We start from the raw sequence: 19829 nt of genomic DNA, 5'->3' as shown, positions 1-19829 counted from the left end.
TACCTTCGCAAGCCACTGTATTACAGGGTAATTAGGGATGTAATGATTCACCGACACGCATCGGTCCCCAATTCGAATGTTTAAGATAAAGTCCATCGGTCCGCGGACCCCAAACCGATACAAATGTAGCATGCATCGGACATAAAATCTATTCAAATTGGAGGTTAACTCAAATGTTTTTCTCAAATTACATTCTTTCTACATTCCCGTTTGTGGCCCACCTGTTAGCTTGCACGATTCTTGCTATTCTCCTGCGATCTCTCATCAACAAGCTTTTTTTCGCCCACTAGACTGCTGCTGACTGGATGTTTTTTTGTTTGTCGCTCCATTCTCGGGAAACCCTACACACTCTCATGCGTGAAAAGCCCAGGAGGCCGGCCATTTCTGTGATACTAGAACCGGCGAGCATGGCACCGATGATCATACCACGTTCAGTCTCTTGGGTCACTCAATTTGCCCATTCTAACGTTCGCAATCAAACAGGAACTCAATGCCTCTATGCCTGTCTGCCTGCTTTATATAGCAAGCCACAGCCACGTGACTCATTGTCTGTACGAGCTAACCATTATCGTGAACGGAGTGTTGCATCTAATAAACTGGCCTCTAAGTGTACAGTGGGGCAAAAAAAGTATTTAGTCAGCCACCAATTGTGCAAGTTCTCCCACTTAAAAATATGAGAGAGGCCTGTAATTTTCATCATACTTACACTTCAACTATGAGGGAAAAAAAATCCAGAAAATCACATTGTAAGATTTTTAATGAATTTATTTGCAGATTATGGTGGAATATAAGTATTTGGTCAATAACAAAAGTTTATCTCAATACTTTGTTTATATACCCTTTGTTGGCAATGACAGAGGTCAAACGTTTTCGGTAAGTCTTCACAAGGTTTTCACACACTGTTGCTGGTATTTTGGCCCATTCCTCCATGCAGATCTTCTCAAGAGCAGTGATGTTTTGGGGCTGTTGCTGGGCAACACGGACTTTCAACTCCCTCCAAAGATTTTCTATGGGGTTGAGATCTGGAGACTGGCTAGGCTACTCCAGGACCTTGAAATGCTTCTTACAAAGCCACTCCTTCGTTGCCCGGGCGGTGTGTTTGGGATCATTGTCATGCTGAAAGACCCAGCCACGTTTCATCTTCAATGCCCTTGCTGATTGTAGGAGGTTTTCACTCAAAATCTCACAATACATGGCCCCATTCATTCTTTCCTTTATACGGATCAGTCGACCTGGTCCCTTTGCAGAAAAACAGCCCCAAAGCATGATGTTTCCACCCCCATGCTTCACAGTAAGTATGGTGTTCTTTGGATGCAACTCAGCATTCTTTGTCCTCCAAACACGACGAGTTGAGTTTTTACCAAAAAGTTATATTTTGGTTTCATCTGACCATATGACATTCTCCCAATCTTCTTCTGGATCATCCAAATGCTCTCTATCAAACTTCAGACCGGCCTGGACATGTACTGGCTTAAGCAGGGGGACACGTCTGGCACTGCAGGATTTGAGTCCCTGGCGGCGTAGTGTGTTGCTGATGATAGGCTTGGTTACTTTGGTCCCAGCTCTCTGCATGTCATTCACTAGGTGGGGATTTTTGCTCACCGTTCTTGTGATCATTTTGACCCCACGGGGTGAGATCTTGCATGGAGCCCCCGATCGAGGGAGATTATCAGTGGTCTGTAAGTCTTCCATTTCCTAATAATTGCTCCCACAGTTGATTTCTTCAAACCAAGCTGCTTACCTATTGCAGATTCAGTCTTCCCAGCCTGGTGCAGGTCTACAATTTTGTTTCTGGTGTCCTTTGACAGCTCTTTGGTCTTGGCCATAGTGGAGTTTGGAGTGTGACTGTTTGAGGTTGTCCACAACCACAAGGTGTCTTTTATACTGATAACAAGTTCAAACAGGTGCCATTAATACAGGTAATGAGTGGAGGACAGAGGAGCCTCTTAAAGAAGAAGTTACAGGTCTGTGAGAGCCAGAAATCTTGCTTGTTTGTTGGTGACCAAATACTTATTATCCACCATAATTTGCAAATAAATTCATTAAAAATCCTACAATGTGATTTTCTGGATTTTTTCCCCTCATTTTGTCTGTCATAGTTGAAGTGTACCTATGATGAAAATTACAGGCCTCTCTCATATTTTTAAGTGGGAGAACTTGCACAATTGGTGGCTGACTATATACTCTTTTGCCCCACTGTATATTCATGTCATAGCTAATTTGTCAATGATAAATATTGATACATTACTAGCTGAAACACTTATATCCCCCAAAATAAGTGAATTAGTGAGTGATGGGGATTTCAGAACCAAACAGGCTACATTGTCCCCCATAATCTGATAGTGGTAGTGGGGTGGTAGATGCCTAATCTCCCTTATGGCTCAGCTCAGGTGCCAACATATTACATACACCGTAGACATACAGTACATAATTTACACACACACAGGTCCAGCTCAGAGGCCCAGCTCATGGGCTCAATCAGCCGCAGATTTTAATTTAGAATGTAAAATGAATGTGTTTATGCAACAAATGTTAGTGCATCCTATCAAACTGAAAATGCATCGATTCGTTCTCTAAAACGTATCATTCCTGCATCGTATTTGAGCCCATGCATCTAGATACCTATTGAATCCTCTTGAAAGGAAAATATGCACATCCCTATGGTAACATTAAGGTCAGCATTCGTCTAAGATTATCTTAGTGCTAAACATAACCTTTATGTTTTTGTAATAATCACCAACCAGCAGTAAAGTTCCAATTGTCTTCCTTATCAATAGGCATGTCCTTAGCCTCACCATGCTTGTTGTGAAAGAATGACTGTGAGGACAGGTGGGAGGTCCTCCAGGCTTTTTGGCTGGGGCTGGATGAGGACGGCACACCCTGTTGACTCAGACGTGGTAACACACCGCTCACTATCTCGTCCAGCTGCCGCATGCCCAGGTCAGACAGGCCCAGGTCCCTCAGGCTCCACGTGGGCTACGCATACGAGCACAAACAGGGATGGACACACACACACACACACACTTTAAATGCTTTATTTGAATCCACAAATCATATTACATATCAAAAAGATTCAAACATTTCAAAGGTTACAGATACATGGACACTTGTAGATACAGAAAGCACCTTCACCATATCTACTAAGCTGCCCATGACCGCTGACACAGAGCAGTATTTGCAAGCTGCTTTGCCTTGGTTCTTGGCAGGCCTATAATCTGTATGTCACGTGTGTTTTTACCTCGTTACTATGCAAGTCCTGTTCTGAGGCATGCTGTTTCTGCGGAGGTTTAGCAGTGGCACTGCTGCTGCTTCCCACTGAGCTCTTCAGGGAGTGGAGGGCGTTGATCAGGTGACTCAGGGGGACAGTGACCTGCCAGGAAGCACAGAACAGGATGACATCAGTTCAAAGACACTAATTCCTGTTGAGTATAAAACTACAAAATGGGCAAGACCAATTTAAACCTTTGTCCACACAACACGAACGCTGTCATGAACAAAGTGAGTCTGTTCCAAAAGTATTGTATCTTACTATATAAAAAGAAAGTAAAGAAACAAGGAAGGATGGAAGTAAACAAGGAAGGAGAAGCAGAAAGCATTTATGAGTGAAGATACATTCTGGGTGTTTTTTGTTATTATTATGGAGTAAAATTACATACATGAACAATGGCCAGTATATGCTATGCTATAGTAAATACTATGAGCAGAAAAAATTATGCCAACTGCCATCATAGCCCACAGAAGAAAAATAAGAACAAAGTAGAATTTTGCAAAAGCAGAATCCTTAGTTAAATGAACTTTGGTTGACCGGAAGCAGTTGCATATTTAAATACAGCTGCAAAGATTTGATTACCTTATTGGCAGCAACAATAAGACTTTCGGTTTTGCCTTCAAAATAAAAGTCTGCATTAAAACGCTATGTGTATGATACGAAATCGATATTTTTTTGCTGCTTTACATAGTCATGGTGCATAATGTTCAAATTGTTACAAAATGATAACTACTAAACTAAAGAGAATGACTACTTTATAGAAGATAAATAATATTATAAAAAGTGGAGCACAATGAAAAATGGCTGTTTTTAAAATGTAATTTTATGATATGTGTATGACTGGTGCTATGCTTAAATGTATGTCTTGGTTCTTACAGATCCTATCACGGTTATAATTTATTTCCAGTTTGCTTGAGTTGTATTCCTGGATGATAATATGTCCTAGTCACTAGTGTCTTAAAGCCTCATGCATTTTATCCTAGCTCTGTGAAACCATAACACTATGTGCTGTGCCCAGGAGTTGTCTCTTGCTAATAAATACAAATAATTTGATCATTCAGAGTTTGTGACTATTTATCCATGCAACAGGACATAGCCGCCAATGCAGTTCACTGTATAAGGAATACATATTGAACTGTAGAGGAAAACGTTTACTACACCTCTCAGCTAAAGTGAGGTGCAAGACTCAATAGGGTCTCCACCAACCAAATATGTTTAGGGGATGGTGTCGTACGGACTGTTGCTGGATTTTTACTCCACCGCCTCCATAGTCCCCAATGCAATACACTGTATTGGACTCCACTACCGGTCTCAGCTAAAGTGGGGTGAAAAAGGCTCAGTAGGGTGAGTTTGAACAAAAAGCGAAGTCATAGGAACGCTGGTCTTTTACTGTGGTCAAACAGCTTAAAATGGGGTGACAGGTCCCTATACGGTTCAAGTATAGCACTGTGTCATAGGACACATATATTGTCATACCAAAATACTTTAGAATTTAAAAAGACATATCTTAGAATCTTCCATCTGGTGGACACTTTGGAAAAAAATACAACACACAATATTTTTTTTCAAAAAGTCAAGAGAGATGCAAGTAGTTGGTCCAAGAAAGCAAATTTGATTGATAACAAATATCACAATGAAGTTAATTAATCAAATTGATCATCAACAGTTACACAGAAGTTTCAAATTAGGTTTCAAGTTTTATTGTCACATGCACAAGTACAATGGGTGGACTAAAAGGCCAGCAACACAGTAGTATTCAATGCACTATGAAATGACACCTTATATACATTCTACAGATCCTACTGAGTATTCCCTACAACATTTTTACTGCTGCACATAGAATAACATTTGCTATATTCGCCAATATGTATTTCATACAGTGATTTCCATTGGGGGCATTTATTTGACCTTGGAACATGTTTTAAAACCCCACATTTATGCAAATGTAACTTAAATATTAACACATGAATCATTGTTAATGTTTAGACAATTATTATTAATATATCATGAACAAATACAGGTTATTGACACTAGTGTACTATTACGTGGGGGACCTTTATTTAGAAAAATTTCGAAATTCTGTGACCGGAAATGTTTTATTATTGTTGCTGACGAAACGCTGATAAAGATTTGTTACTTATTATTCTCAGACGGGGTAGCTACAAACAACGACATAGAAACCATCGTGGTGAAAATAAGGTTTCCCCCAAGGTAATGCATGAATACCGTGTATTTTTATTCAACTAGACGTCAACTAGCAATAAGGCTAACAGCATGCGTCTCTAGCTAGTTGGCTAGCTAGAATAATTGATTACCCAACCCAGTTTGCGTCATTGCCGTGTATGCTTTTCTTTGTTTAGCCTAAAATGTTGTCGGCACTGTTGTGGCTAGTTAGTAACGTTATGAACGAGCTTGCTGTGTAATGTGGGTTAAAATGTAGTTATTAGACTAACTTCTTGGTAGCTAGCTAATATCAGTAGCGCTAGATAACGTTAGCTAACTGAAGATAAACGTGCGTTAGAAGACCCTGTCTTCTGCCATAATCCTTTTCTCATCATGCTGTTGCTTGTGGAAAAAGTGTCCTTGTGTGGGGTGGGATTACACAAAGTGGACAAATGCAAACGCATTTGAAGCCATTTAAAAACGTACATTGTCATAACTAATATCAATTGTTTGTATTAGCGTCACTGCAGTCGTAGCCCATTTCATATGACTGGTGTCTTTTACATTGATCTCGACAATTAATTTTCGTTCGGTGGTTGCAATAAGTAGGCTTTTCTTTTCGCTGACGGTTTTTATTGAAGTCAATTCGGCCCATGTCTCATCAGGGTAACGTGGTTCTGGGCTGGAAACGTTATATTACAATAAATTGCCATTGCATGCCACTAAATTCAGCATTACGTTTAAATGCCTGACTAGCTCCCCTCGATAAAACGGAGTAATTATGTCCTGCGGTGGAACAGGAATTTCAACTGACACAATGTAGGCCTAAACAAAATCACACATTTAGGGTAAAATTTCTGCTCACTTGATCTATTCTTGACCATTTTGTTTGTCTTAATTATACAACCTGTTGAATTTAGGTTTTCAATGCAATGGATGGAGCCATGAAGAATATTTGTTTTAAGTAACCATGTGAATGTATTTTGCGCCCCTGAAGATCACAGGTCCATCTGAAAAGAGCCAGGTTGAGAGAATAGAAGGAAAGGAGATTAAAATGGAGGTGGAAGAGGCAACCAAGTCTGAAGAAGTGCAGGTGGATGCGGCTGGCAGCGAAGAGAAGTCAGATGAAGCTTTGTCTAATGGTAGCCACACAACCCCTAAGAGAAGCAGGGGTAGGCCCCCCAAAAACCGACCCGTCTCTGAATCAGATCAAGCCTTATCCAACGGTAGCTCCACAACACCTAAGAGGGAACAGGGTAGGCCCAAAAGATCAGTCACTGAGAAGGGAAGAGGTAGGCCAAGTGGAGCCTTGTCTAATAGTAGCACCACAACACCTAAAAAAGGTCAGCCAAAAGGCTCAATCTCCAGGTTAGGTGCTAGCCGCATAACACCTAAGAGGGGAAGGGCCAAAGGATCAGTGTTCACAAAACCCAAGATGCTGAAGGTTATGGGCAAGCCGTCGCAAGGCCAACCCAGTAAAGTGGTTGACCCCCCCCCTAAGAAGTGTGGCCGGCCCTTTAAAGTTAAATCAAAAAGGGGTAGGCCAAAGAAGATCCTAACACCTGAGGAAGAAGAGGAGAGAAAGAAACTGGAAAGTCAGCCAAAAGTGTTGAAGCCACTTGGAAGGCCACGCATCTATCCCCGCAATGACCCACCAGTCACTGAGCCTAGAGGAAGAGGCCGCCCATGCAAGTCTGAGGACAAAAGGGGTGCTCACTTGCGGAAACCCCCCAATCCCAAACCCCCCATCTATGATGGTCCCCCACGGAAAAGGGGCCGTCCCCCTAGTGCAGCAAACAAAGATAAGATCGAGGCAGAGCAAGATGAGGCCAACAGTGAACCTCCAGTCAAACGATCCTGCAACTCCAACGAAAAAAGCGAGGAAGGATTTCCTCCAGTCGAAGAGGACAGTGAAACGGGAAAGGTGAACTGAGGAAAGTGAAACCAGAAAGGGGAATGGGGGAAAGTGGATGAATATACAGAAGACACCAAGAAGCCAGTTACCCCCAGTGACTGCAGTAGCTTTCTTGGCCATAAGCAGGATGTTTGGCGACAGCCCGACCAGAGCAAGTACTCCCCACTTCATAGCTGCCCTGTTTTTTTGGGGGGGGGTTCCAGTATAATTGCTGATATGAGATCATCTGATAATGCAGTTTTATATTGGGGTGATCTCAGTTATGAATATAGATAATGCACCTTCGGTTGTCTAATTCCATTCTTCACCTTTATGGGGTTAAAATGGTTAGCCTTATTGTTGACCTGGACCATGCAACTTCCAATTCTTTCTCTGCATTGTTGGGAAGGGCCCACAAGTAAGTATTTCACTGTTAGTCTACGCCTGTTTATGAAGCGTGTGACAAATACATTTGATTTGAACCCAACATCTCTCAAATTTCTACATTAAAATGTACAGTTTCACAACTTGAGGGGTTTGTTCACCAATTGAATCCTTGTAGTTTGCTTATCAATGTTACTCCTCAGATCATTTTATGATTTAGACTTAAGTAGTTTTTTTTTGACTGTCAGTCCTGATCACTAGGCCTACTTTGACATAACCAGTGGAGTAACATTTAAAACAGGACAGCTTGTGAGATTTTTTTAGATTTTAGTCTGTTTTCAATAATTTTCTTTTGACATTTTAATGTGTTCATTGTCATAAAATCTGGTTGATTACAAAATGTTAGTTGTGGATGACTTAGTTTCACAGACCCTGGATAAATGTTATACACGTTTATGTAGGCTACATGTATTGGGCTATGTCATGAACTCTTGACCATTTGAAATTTGAGTATAAATGCATTCCTTTATGTATCCACCTGTCAATTTAAACTCTGCCACTGACCGACTGCATTATACAGTGGCAAGAAAGTATGTGAACCCTTTGGAATTACCTGGATTTCTGCATAAATTGGTCATAAAATGTGATCTGATCTTCATCCAAGTTATAACAATAGACTGCTTAAAACACAATTTCTCATTACTTTATTTTCACACACCATGTAAACATTCACAGTGCAGGGTGGGAAAAGTATGTGAACCCTTGGATTTAATAACTGGTTGACTCCTTTGGCAGCAATAACCTTGACCAAATGGTTTCTGTAGTTGTGGATCAGACCTGCACAACGGTCAGGAGGAATTATGGATCATTCCTCTTTAAAAAACTGCTTCAGTTCAGCAATATTCTTGGGTGTGAACCGCTCTTGAGATCATGGCACAGCATCTCAATCGGGTTGAGGTCAGGGCGCATTTTTTTTCTGTTTTAAACAATTCTGTTGATTTACTTGTTTTGGGCCGTTGTCCTTTTGCATTACCAAACTTCTGTTGGCGGACCTTACATTCTCTATCAAAATGTCCAACTTGGGAATACATTTTTTCATCAATGATAGCAAGCTGTCCAGGCCCTGAGGCAGGAAAGCAGCCCCAAACCATGATGCTCCCTCCACCATACTTTACAGTTGGGATGAGGTTTGATGTTGGTTGTGTTGTGCCTTTTTCTCCACATAGTGTTATGTTCCGTCCGTCCAAACAACTCAACTTTAGTTTAATCTGTTCACCGAATATTTAGCCAGTAGCGCTGTGGAACATCCAAGTGCTCTTTTGCTAACTTCAGACATGTTGCAATTTTTTGGGGGACAGCAGTGGCTTCCATGGTATCCACCCATGAACACCATTTTAGTTTAGTGTTTCACGGCTTGTAGACTCTGCAGAGTTGTTAGCATGTTCCAGGGATTTCTGTAAGTATTTAGCTGACACTAGTATTCTTCTTAACCTCATTGAGTATTCTGCACTGTGCTCTTGCAGTCATCTTTGCAGGACTGCCACTCCTAGGGAGAGTAGTAAGTGCTGAACTTTCTCCATTTATAGACAATTTGTCTTACCTTGGACTGATGATCAAGGCTCTGAGATACTTTTGTAACCAATTCCAGCTTTATGCAAGTCAACGATTCTTAATCTTTTGAGAGCTCTATTGTTCAAGCTATGGTTAACATCAGTCAATTCTTGTAAATAGCAAAACTCCAATTGTGAGGTTAATTTTTAATAGGGCAGCTCTAACCAACATCTCCAATCTCGTCTCATTGATTGGACTCCAGTTTAGCTGACGCCTGACTCCAATTAGCTTTAAGTCTTTAGCCTGGGGGTTCACTCACATACTTTTTCCAACCTACACTGAATGTTTAAATGTATTTTTCTTGTCTATATTGAATACAATATTTTGTGTTAGTTTAAGCACTTTGTCTTGACTTAAAATTTATGCAGAAATCCTGGTAATTCCAAAGGGTTCACATACTTTTTCTTGCCACTGTATAGCCTAGAGTATATCTATTGAGATACTGTATTTTCCCATATTGTACATCAATCCACTGTACATTTCACATTTGTTTATTCATCCTTTTTACTATGTTTTTGCTTATAGCTGTATTAATTTACTTTAGTTCGCTCCTCAATTCATACACCTTGGTTGGAGTGAGTTCCCTTCATATTGCAATACTGTACCAAAAGTGACAGTTGGGTAGTGCAATCTGCCATGTTCTGAATTGGGCTAATTCTTGTCACGGAGTTTTAATCAAGTAGGCCTAATTTTAGTAGGGCAATGCATTTGTTTTTAATTTGGTCTTTTCTCATACAGCTTTGTAGCTTGAGCCCATCATTCAAATCCTAAATGACCCATGTCAGCAGTTCTGGTAGGTCCGTGATTGTCTAGGTTGAGGGGAATTTCTGATTAATCCAGAACAAGGTCTGTGAAACCACTGAAGGTAACATGAATGAGTTGTTTTCAGAGTGTGTAAATTGTAAGTTTACTGCAATAAAATGTCAAACTTTATTACAAGTGGTTTTTAAATGTCAATAAAGCTTAGTCTTATTTAGTATCTCTGGCTTTCGAGTGTATCGAATTACATGTTAAATTGTGAGCCAAGTCAGCGTCCCTGGAGCTGTTTAATTTGACCTTTTTAACTAGGCAAGTCAGTTAAGAACAAACACTTATTTACAATGACGGCCTACCCCGGCCAAACCTGGACGACGCTGGGACAATTATGCGCCGCCCTATGTAGGGGTAAATGCATACCGGCAGGAGACGTACCTGTGATGTCACATCAGCAGCCCCCTGTGCATGGGTTCACTTCATGCTGCTCACAGCGTGGTAGCCACAGGACCAAAACAAAAAGTTTAGCCTTCCGCTTTAACGCTCTTCGTTGTGGAAATTAACCCACTTTCTGCATCTACGTCCTATTGCCGAGTCTACCTTTTATTTAAACTTACTGTGCCGGTGGGCAGGACGGTTAGTCTCAAATTACCCCTGTTAACACCTTTTAGATGGTCATTAAAAGACTTCCCAACCAGGTCTGTTGTAGACCCACTTACTCTGCTAACCATGTCAAAATAAAAGTCCCCCACAAATTATTCCTTTTGCCCACATATGGTGCGTGAGGTGCTGGACTTTTACGTGTAAGCAGAGGAAGTGGGTTGGAAACACATTCCTTCAGATACGGTCTCAAATTCACCATTTTAAAATGACCCACCGGCACAGTAACTTTCAATTAAATTTGATTTCACTTCTGGCTTCCCACAGGCTTTTTGTGCAACCCAATACAATAGGCCAAATACCGTCAGTCCCCGTGTACCGGTTCGTACATAACATTCTCCATTCAGACTGCAAAGGCGACGATTTCCTCAACCCGATTAAATGTCGAGAAGGTGAAAATTAAAACGGGGGGAATATGCATACATTCTTTATGAAACCACCATGCTAGAGTGGCTAATACCTAGGAATGCTAGTTTACCCGTCAATGCGGAGCGCAACATTAGGATTAGCCATTAGTGTGATGGTGGAAAAAAAAGGGGTTTCATAATGAAAGTATGCGTTTTTCGTCCCCGTCTTCTCACCATTAAATCAAGCTGAATAAATTGGAGCCTTTATGTACGACCGGGTCCACGAGTGTATAGCTGGCTGCCAGGGTTTCCGTTATACAAATGTGCCGGACATTTGACCAGTTGCATTTTAAATTTACCGGACCCATATGCATTGGGTGTGTAACCTGATTAGGACATTGTTGGGTTCTGAGAATATGAAATGTTACTTCTTCATGCCACTGATGGAGTGATAAGGATGGGGGTCTACAACAGAAGTTAAGGGTTATAGGAGGAAGGTATATAGTGGGTGCAACTAAGCTTGGAATGTGTTGATTGCAGGGAAGCGATTACATGTGGAAGGCATTGATAAGGAGAGAGGGTAATGTATAACGTTTACATTATGTCAGGATATGTTAATTGTTAGCCATCAGGGATCCTCTGGGAGGAGAAGGGACAGTCTGGTATCAATAACCATGACAGCCTAGAGTTGGGGAGGAGTGAGCACTTTGGGGTAGAGGTCAGATGAAGTGAGGAAGAACCGATATCACTAAGGAGTGATCGAGACTGGAGGAGGAGACTCAGCCTAGGAGAAAGGGTTAAATATCAGTGCTTGTGTGAAATCGTCTAAATTACAGCTGTAACGACCCTTTGGGAAGAATTAAACTAGTGTCCGAGAGTTATTTACTCTGAAAAATAAGAACATAACGTCCACCCACGGTGCTCATAATGACAAATCACATTTAGATTATGGTAATTAATCTTAACCGAACATGCAAGTCAACAATGCTTTAATGCGTGTCCATACTGCGCACTGTGAAGATGTTAGAATAAGGCCTTGTCTAGACTTGACAAGCAATTCTACTACACTTTATATGACTGGTAGACATGAGCCAAATCTTTTTTTAATATGACAATTTACAGGGTAGCCTAATCTGCTGACACTGACAAACAGATCATATAATAGGCCTACGAGAAATGGAGGAAAATATTGTCTAAAAACAAACTTAAGTGGCACTGACCTAACAATGATAGAGTGAACATGCGCAGTGCGCACTCACCGGGGGCTACGGCTGATGCTCTTCGCTGGTGCCAATAAGATAGGCCTACTGTTCACTCAATTAAGTTGAGTTAGCTTCGTATTTTAAAATGGTCTTAACTTTACAGCAATAACATTGTTTGGCTTTCCCACAATTACTTTTTTTTATTATATTGCGATATGCCTGGCTGGCTGGGCCTCTACTTTTCACGGAGTCTCAACTCAACAATTATCTATTAAGTATTTGCTGCGCGCGCTGCCTTTCCTTCCGGACTGTAGGCCATGTGATTTAAAACAATCCACAGCTTATTTTTGTTTAAGGCTAGGGGAAGCTAATGATCCCCTGTGCCCAAATCATGCTTTAGTAGCCTATTTTATTTATTTATGTATAGACAGGAGTACTGTAGGCTAAATTAGGCTATATCAGTTTGGCAATTTACTTAGGGAAAGCTTCCCCTAGCCTTATGGACGCGGCGCCTATGTCAATCGGTCAGCTTGTCGTGAAAGAGACAGCCCAAACAGACTCTGGGGACAGCTGTGAGAAGATAGATCCCAAATTCATATTCATACAACCAGTAGGCCAAGGTACATAATTAAAAAAAAAATTTAAAGCAAAGAATCTGACGTAACAGCTCAGAACGTTTAAGCTTAAAATGTTGATAAACTATTATTGTTGCAGCAAAGCACACAAGGCAGTATGGAACATGCAAGTGTGCATTTGGCTACAGGACAATGAACGTTGAAAACCAATAGAACATGAGAGAAATAGCCTAGTGGTTTCAATGGCATATGGGAATATATAAAATAATTGCATTCCCTGATATGGTCGGATTTTGCCTAGGCTACTTTGATAGCAAGGTAAAACATGCCTCATAATATGTAGTAAAACGTTCAAGTTTCAAAAAATTTGTTAAGTAGCTATATGTTTTCAAACGGCATACTGCCTCCAGCTCATTGCAAAGTGGTGTGTTGTGCTGATGAAGCCGGTCTTCTTAATTAAAAAGCTATTTTTAATCGTGGCCAAAACTTTTTTAAACACAATTGCATTTACACTTTACAAAAATTAATGCAACAATTTCAAAGATTTTACTGAGTTACAGTTCATATAAGGAAATCAGTCAATTTAAATAAATTCATTAGGCCCTAATCTATGGATTTCACATGACTGGGAATACAGATATGCAGCTGTTGGTCACAGATACCTTAAAAAAAAGTTATGTATGGGTGTGGACAAGAAAACCAGTCAGTATCTGGTGTGACCACTTGCCTCGCATAGAGTTGATTGTGGAATGTTGTCCCACTCTTCAATTGCTGTGCGAAGATGCTGGATATTGGCGGGAACTGGAACACGTTGTCGTACATGTCGATCCAGAGCATCCCACACTTGCTTAATGGGTGACATGTCTGGTGAGTATGCAGGTCATGGAAGAACTGGGCCATTTTCAGCTTCCAGGAATTGTGTACAGATCCTTGTGACATGGGGCCATGCATTATCATGCTGAAACATGAGGTGATGGCAGCAGATGGCACGACAATGGGCCTCAGGATCTCGTAACGGTATCTCTGTGCCTTCAATTTCCCATTGATAAAATGCAAGTGTGTTCATTGTCTGTAGTTTATGCCATAACCCCACCATAGGGCATCATGGTGACATCAGAAAACCGCTAGCCCACACGACGCCATACATGCCGTCTGCCCGTTATGGTTGAAACCGAGATTCATCCATGAAGAGCACACTTCTCCAGTGTGCCAGTGGCCATCGAAGGTGAGCATTTGCCCAATGAAGTCAGTTATGACACCAAACTGCAGTCAGGTCAAGCCCTGGTGAGGATGACGAGCATGTATTTGTGCTTCCCTGAGATTGGGTTCAAGTCTGAACTCTGGCTGGACCACAAAGACAATCGGAGACTTGTCCCGAAGCCACTACTGCGTTGTCCTGGCTGTGTGCTTAGGGTCGTTGTACTGGCTGTGTGCTTAGGGTCGTTGTCCTGTTGGAAGGTGAACAATCACCCCAGCCTGAGGTCCTGAGTGCTCTGGAGCAGGTTCTCATCAAGGATCTCTCTGTACTTTGCCCCATTTATCTTTCCCTCATTCCTGACTAGTCTCCCAGTCCCTGTCGCTGAAAAACAGCCCCACAGCATGATGCTGTCACCACCATGCCTCACCGTAGAGATGGTGTCATGTTTACTCCAGATGTGATGCTTGGCATTCAGGCCAAAGAGTTAATTCTTGGTTTGATCAGACAAGAGCATTTTGTTTCTCATGGTCAATCCTTTAAGTGCTTTTTTGGCAAAACCAAGCAGGCTATCATGTGCCTTTTACTGAAGAGTGGCTTCGGTCTGGCCACTCTACCATAAAGGCCTGATTGGTGGAGTGCTGCAAAGATGATTGTCCTACTACATGAAGATTCTCCCATCAACACAGAGGACTCTGGAGCTCTGTCAGAGTGACCATCGGGTTCTTGGGTCACCTCCCTTACCAAGGTCCTTCTTCCCCGTTTGCCCAGTTTGGCCGGGGGGCCCAGCTCTTCCATTTAAGAATAATGGAGGCCACTGTTCAATGCTGCAGACAATTTTTGGTATCTTTCACCAGACCTGTGCCTCGACACAATCCTGTCTCGGAGCTCTACAGACAATTCCTTCAACCTCATGGCTTGGTTTTTGCTCTGACATGCACTGTCAACTGTGAGACCTTATATAGACAGGTGTGTGCCTTTCCAAATAATGTTCAATCAATCACATTTACCACAGGTCGACTCGAATCAAGTTGCAGAAACATCTCAAGGATGATCAACGGCAACAGGATGCACCTGAGCTCAATTTCAAGTCTCATAGCAAAGGCTCTGAATAATTAGATATATTTTTTATACAATTTGTAAAGCTTTCTAAACCTGTTTCACTTTGTCATTATGGGGTATTGATGAGGATTTATGTTTTTAAATCCATGTTAGAATAAGGCTGTAATGTAACAAAATGTGGAAAAAGTAATGGGGTCTGAATATTCCAAATGCACTGTAACAGAGGGATGTCTCCTTTCATATCTGGAAAAGGACAAATTAGTAAAGGAGAAACTGATGCTGCAGCATTGCTCATCTTCGTAGATGAATCCAGTCAACATGGGTGTCTTGAGAGGTCAGCTGGTGAACCTACAGTAAAACAAATAAAAAGCATACCTGATGTTAGACTATCACTTCTTTTTGAGAATGAAACAAATATTAAATTCAAAGTCTGCTACCTCAGTTTGTATTTGCCATGCAAATGAACTGAATCCCCCCCAAAACATTTCCACTGCATTTCAGCCCTGCCACAAAAGGACCAGCTAACATCATGTCAGTGATTCTCTCGTTAACACAGGTGTGAGTGTTGACAAGGACAAGGCTGGAGATCACTCTGTCATGCTGATTGAGTTCGAATAACAGACTGAAAGCTTCAAAAGGAGCGTGGTGCTTGGAATCATTGTTCTTCCTCTGTCAACCATGGTTACCTGGAAGGAAACACGTGCCGTCATTATTGCGTACTTCAAGGAGAGCGGTTCAATTGTTGTGAAGAAGGCTTCAGGGGGCCCAAGAAAGTCCAGCAAGTGCCAGGACCGTCTCCTAAAGTTGATTCAGCTGCGGAATCCGGGCACCACCAGTACAGAGCTTGCTCAGGAATGGCAGCAGGCAGGTGTGAGTGCATCTGCACGCAGTGAGGGAAAGACTTTTGGAGGATGGCCCGGTGTCAAGAAGGGCAGCAAAGAAGCCACTTCTCTCCAGGAAAAACATCAGGGACAGACTGATATTCTGCAAAAGGTACAAAAGGATTGGACTGCTGAGGACTGGTGTAAAGTCATTTTCTCTGAATCCCCTTTCCGATCGTTTGGGGCATCCGGAAAAAAGCTTGTCCGGAGAAGACAAGGTGAGCGCTACCATCAGTCCTGTATCATTCCAACAGTAAAGCATCCTGAGACCATTCATGTGTGGGGTTGCTTCTCAGCCAAGGGAGTGGGCTCACTTACAATTTTGCCATGAATAAAGAATGGTAACACATCCTCTGAGTTTGGTGATGAACAATTCCTTTTCCAGCATGATGGAGCACCTTGCCATAAGGCAAAAGTGATAACTAAGAGGCTCTGGGAACAAAACATCACTATTTTGGGTCAATGGCCAGGAAACTCCCCAGACCTTAATCCCATTGAGAACTTGTGGTCAATCCTCAAGAGGAAGGTGGACAAACAAAAACCCACAAATTCTGACAAACTCCAAGCATTGATTATGCAAGAATGGGCTGCCATCAGTCAGGATGTGGCCCAGAAGTTAATTGACAGCATGCCAGGGCGGATTGCAGAGGTCTTGAAAAGAAGGGTCAACACTGCAAATATTGACTTTTTGCATCAACTTCATGTAATTGTCAATAAAAGCCTTTGACACTTAGGAAATGCTTGTAATTATACCTCAGTATTCCATAGTAATATCTGACAAAAATATCTAAAGACACTAAAGCAGCAAACTTTGTGGAAATTAATATTTTTGTCATTCTCAAAACTTTTGGCCACAACTCTATATGGTAGTCATATTGTACAATTTGTGTCTCCCCTTTTTCATGGTCATGGCTAGAAGGGATCCAGCTTTTGTAAAATTAATGTCAAATTTAACTTTTCATAGTAGGTTAAGGTTAGGAAAAGGGTAAGTTAAAATGCCATAACAATATATATGTTTTGAAGATAATTTGCTGGATCCCTTCTAGCCATGACCCCTTTTCAAAGGCCAAGATTACATGGTTGCATTCAAGACAAGGTCGTTTTTATTTATCTGTTTACAGAGCCAGGCTATACTGATTCTGCTAATGTTTCCAGTCAGTGTAGTGGAATTGCATTTAAAGTTTAACAAAATACACATTTTTTGCAATGGAAATAAACTCCTCTGATATAGCCTATAGGCCTACGCGCTCATTAATAGCCTAAATTATGACTAGCCAATCTACTCATCACATTAGGAATAGTAGGCTTACATCAGACTGCAAATGCAATGATAAATGCATGCAATCAATCCTTTGTTACAAAGGGGAATTTTTATGGGGGGGGTCCCCAAAAACTTGAAACTCACGCGCTGCCTATGTAAGAGAGACTACAAGCTATCTAGCTAGCTAATGTTGGCTGACTTAATAGTATTGGGGTGAACACCTTGTTAGCAGCGGAACTCGAAATCGGACTTACCAGTTGGTTCAGGTCTTGACGGGCAAAAAGGTTTCTTCGCTTTTCTGACAGTTCTTGAGTCTTATCTCGTTGTATTTTCCCGTTGTCTTTTCTACCTTGTTAGAGCAACCAAATACAGCACAGAAATAGACTGTGGTGATGAATCAACTAGTTTTAGGAACCGTTAGCACGCAGCTTGGGGTAGCTTCTCTGATGTGGTCGAAAGAATTGATTGTGTGGTTTTACAACATAGCCGCAAGGAGGCGTCATGTCAACTCCCTGGCCACACTAAAGCAATTTTGGGCTGAAGAATCCGTCTATCGTCTGCACAAGGGCTTGGAAACCACCGCACTAGTTTAAGCACCGCCTTTGCCAAATCCTGATTCGTCCAAAATAATGGAAGAAAACCACAAACTACTACTGCTCATAATTACACAATTATACGTCGTGAGCGTTGACAGATTCTCGCCGTTTCATCTGTCCACCAGAGATTAATAGCAGCACCAAAATAATAACTCGTGATACTGTTCTGCAGACCACTGACCTTAATGTAACAAGCTATCCACCTGGTATTATAATAATAGCATAAACTAGCTACAATTGAAGAGTTGCTTCTGTTTCTGGGTCTGCAGAAGTATGCAACTCTTGGCTTGTATATACAACTTTGACTTCTAGCTGTGCTAGCTGGATTGTTGCTATTACCCAGGAAGAGAGCAGTGCCTGACTGGCTGAGTTTCTAGCATTTCTGCTTTGCTGCAGCGGCAGACACATTAGCCTAGGCTAGCTAACGTTTGCCGGTGAAAGTATATTTTAAAACCCTGGTGAAATTGACAACATATCCCTTACAAACTGCTCAATAACTATCTCATGAGAAGAAACGACTGACAGAGATAAGGTTAGCTTTGCACAACTATGGCTAGCTAACGTTAACTGGTAAACATTCAACACTCAATGTCAATGGCTAGCTAGTTACTCTATTACATTAATGCTAGCTACTTTCTTACCTGTGGTTGGACTGTTGTTGACAAGGAAAACATTTCCAATGTCGCTCTTATAGACAGGCCAACAAATATGTTTCAACGTTCCTTTCCGAATTCTCCTGGTTTCTCTGTCTGTGTTCCTTTAGCTAATGTTACTGAAACTCCTGTTCAATGTGTTAATTTAGCTTGTGAAGTTCGCAAGAGGAAAGCTGCTCATTTTAAAGGTCAACCGGATATTTTTCTTTTTGACAACCGGAGTAAATTCGCTGGCTAAAGGGCTTAAAGAAACAACCCTTAAGGGATAGTTCACCCAAATTAAGGCATCTTATCATAAAGTGTGGGTCATGACCAATGACGTATACCAGACTGTAAAAACATATAAACCTTGGATTGCTGATGCTATGTATTGGCCATTGAGAGGCTGTCCTCCATACGAATGAATGAAATTCTAAAGTATTTCAATTAAATACAACATTATATAGTATCTCCTCCTTGTCAAGAAAAGCACATGAGCTAATTATAATACACAAAGTAAGCAAAACAATCAAGTCATTCCAACATAGCCTAAAATGATTAATAAGATACTAATGAGATAGACCTATATAAGCAATAGGCCTATAAAAATTTAGAAGTATAAACTATGGCATAAGGGAATGATGAGCGGATAAGAGGCAATCCGTAATTTCTATTAAGACATTAATGAGCGAGCAAAGATGGACGTAGTCAATGTAACTATTTGTTCAGCACTTTTGAAATGTACAGCGACAGAATTCCGAACACGGGTCGTTTTTACAGTATTCTCCCTGTACACCAAGTCAGAACGGTAGGATAAATAAAGGGGGTATATAAGCAGACAAAGAAAGCTCTTGCAATATTAAATGACATTACTCTAAAACAGGCTATAGGCTACATGTGCACCACAAAGTCAGAACAGTAGACTAAGTTCTGAGGGGGAAAGGGACCAAATTATTAGGGTAAGTCACATGGGCTACTAAAAGCTTACTACACAACATACACTTAGTATTACTTTCTTAGCTACAGTATACAGTACCAGTCAAAAAGTTGGACCCTGCTACTATACTCATTCAAGGGTTTTTCTTTATTTTTTACTATTTTCTACATTGTAGAATAATAGTGAAGACATCAAACTATGAAATCATGTAGTAACCAAAAAAAGTGTTGAACAAATCAAAATATATATTATATTACAGATTCTTCAAAGTAGCCACCCCTTGATGACAGCTTTGCACACTCTTGGCATTCTCTCAACCAGCTTCACCTGGAATGCTTTTCCAACAGTCTTGAAGGAGTTCCAGCATAGGCTGAGCACTTGTTGACTGCTTTTCCTTCACTCTATGGT

At 41.2% G+C, this 19829-nt stretch overlaps 2 protein-coding genes across 4 annotated transcripts in view; one reads left to right on the top strand and one right to left on the bottom strand.

Moving 5' to 3' along the window:
* LOC112260243 (ATP-dependent zinc metalloprotease YME1L1) overlaps nucleotides 1-18787 on the bottom strand; it is a 49583-nt gene extending 30796 nt beyond the window's left edge. For 2 of the 3 annotated variants that reach the window (XM_024435181.2, XM_024435182.2), the window contains exons 1-3: nucleotides 18494-18787; nucleotides 3239-3370; nucleotides 2796-2976 (exon numbers count right to left, since the gene is read on the bottom strand). In XM_024435181.2, coding sequence (XP_024290949.1) covers nucleotides 2796-2976; nucleotides 3239-3370; nucleotides 18494-18526 — 346 coding nt within the window. In that variant the 5' untranslated portion in view covers nucleotides 18527-18787. Of the gene's footprint in view, nucleotides 1-2795; nucleotides 2977-3238; nucleotides 3371-3656; nucleotides 3755-18493 lie in introns of those variants that run through there. The other variant, XM_024435183.2, reaches the window with a different exon arrangement.
* LOC112260244 (early nodulin-11) lies at nucleotides 5333-10299 on the top strand. Its single transcript, XM_024435184.2, has 2 exons — nucleotides 5333-5479; nucleotides 6429-10299. Exon 2 carries the CDS (start codon nucleotides 6486-6488, stop codon nucleotides 7362-7364), a length of 879 nt encoding a protein of 292 aa, XP_024290952.1. The 5' UTR covers nucleotides 5333-5479; nucleotides 6429-6485; the 3' UTR covers nucleotides 7365-10299.
* Nucleotides 18788-19829: the final 1042 nt, after the last annotated feature.

The sequence above is a fragment of the Oncorhynchus tshawytscha genome, linkage group LG10 (assembly GCF_018296145.1).
Source record: "Oncorhynchus tshawytscha isolate Ot180627B linkage group LG10, Otsh_v2.0, whole genome shotgun sequence".
Lineage (NCBI taxonomy): Eukaryota > Metazoa > Chordata > Actinopteri > Salmoniformes > Salmonidae > Oncorhynchus > Oncorhynchus tshawytscha.
This window is presented reverse-complemented; position numbering and strand designations above follow the sequence as displayed.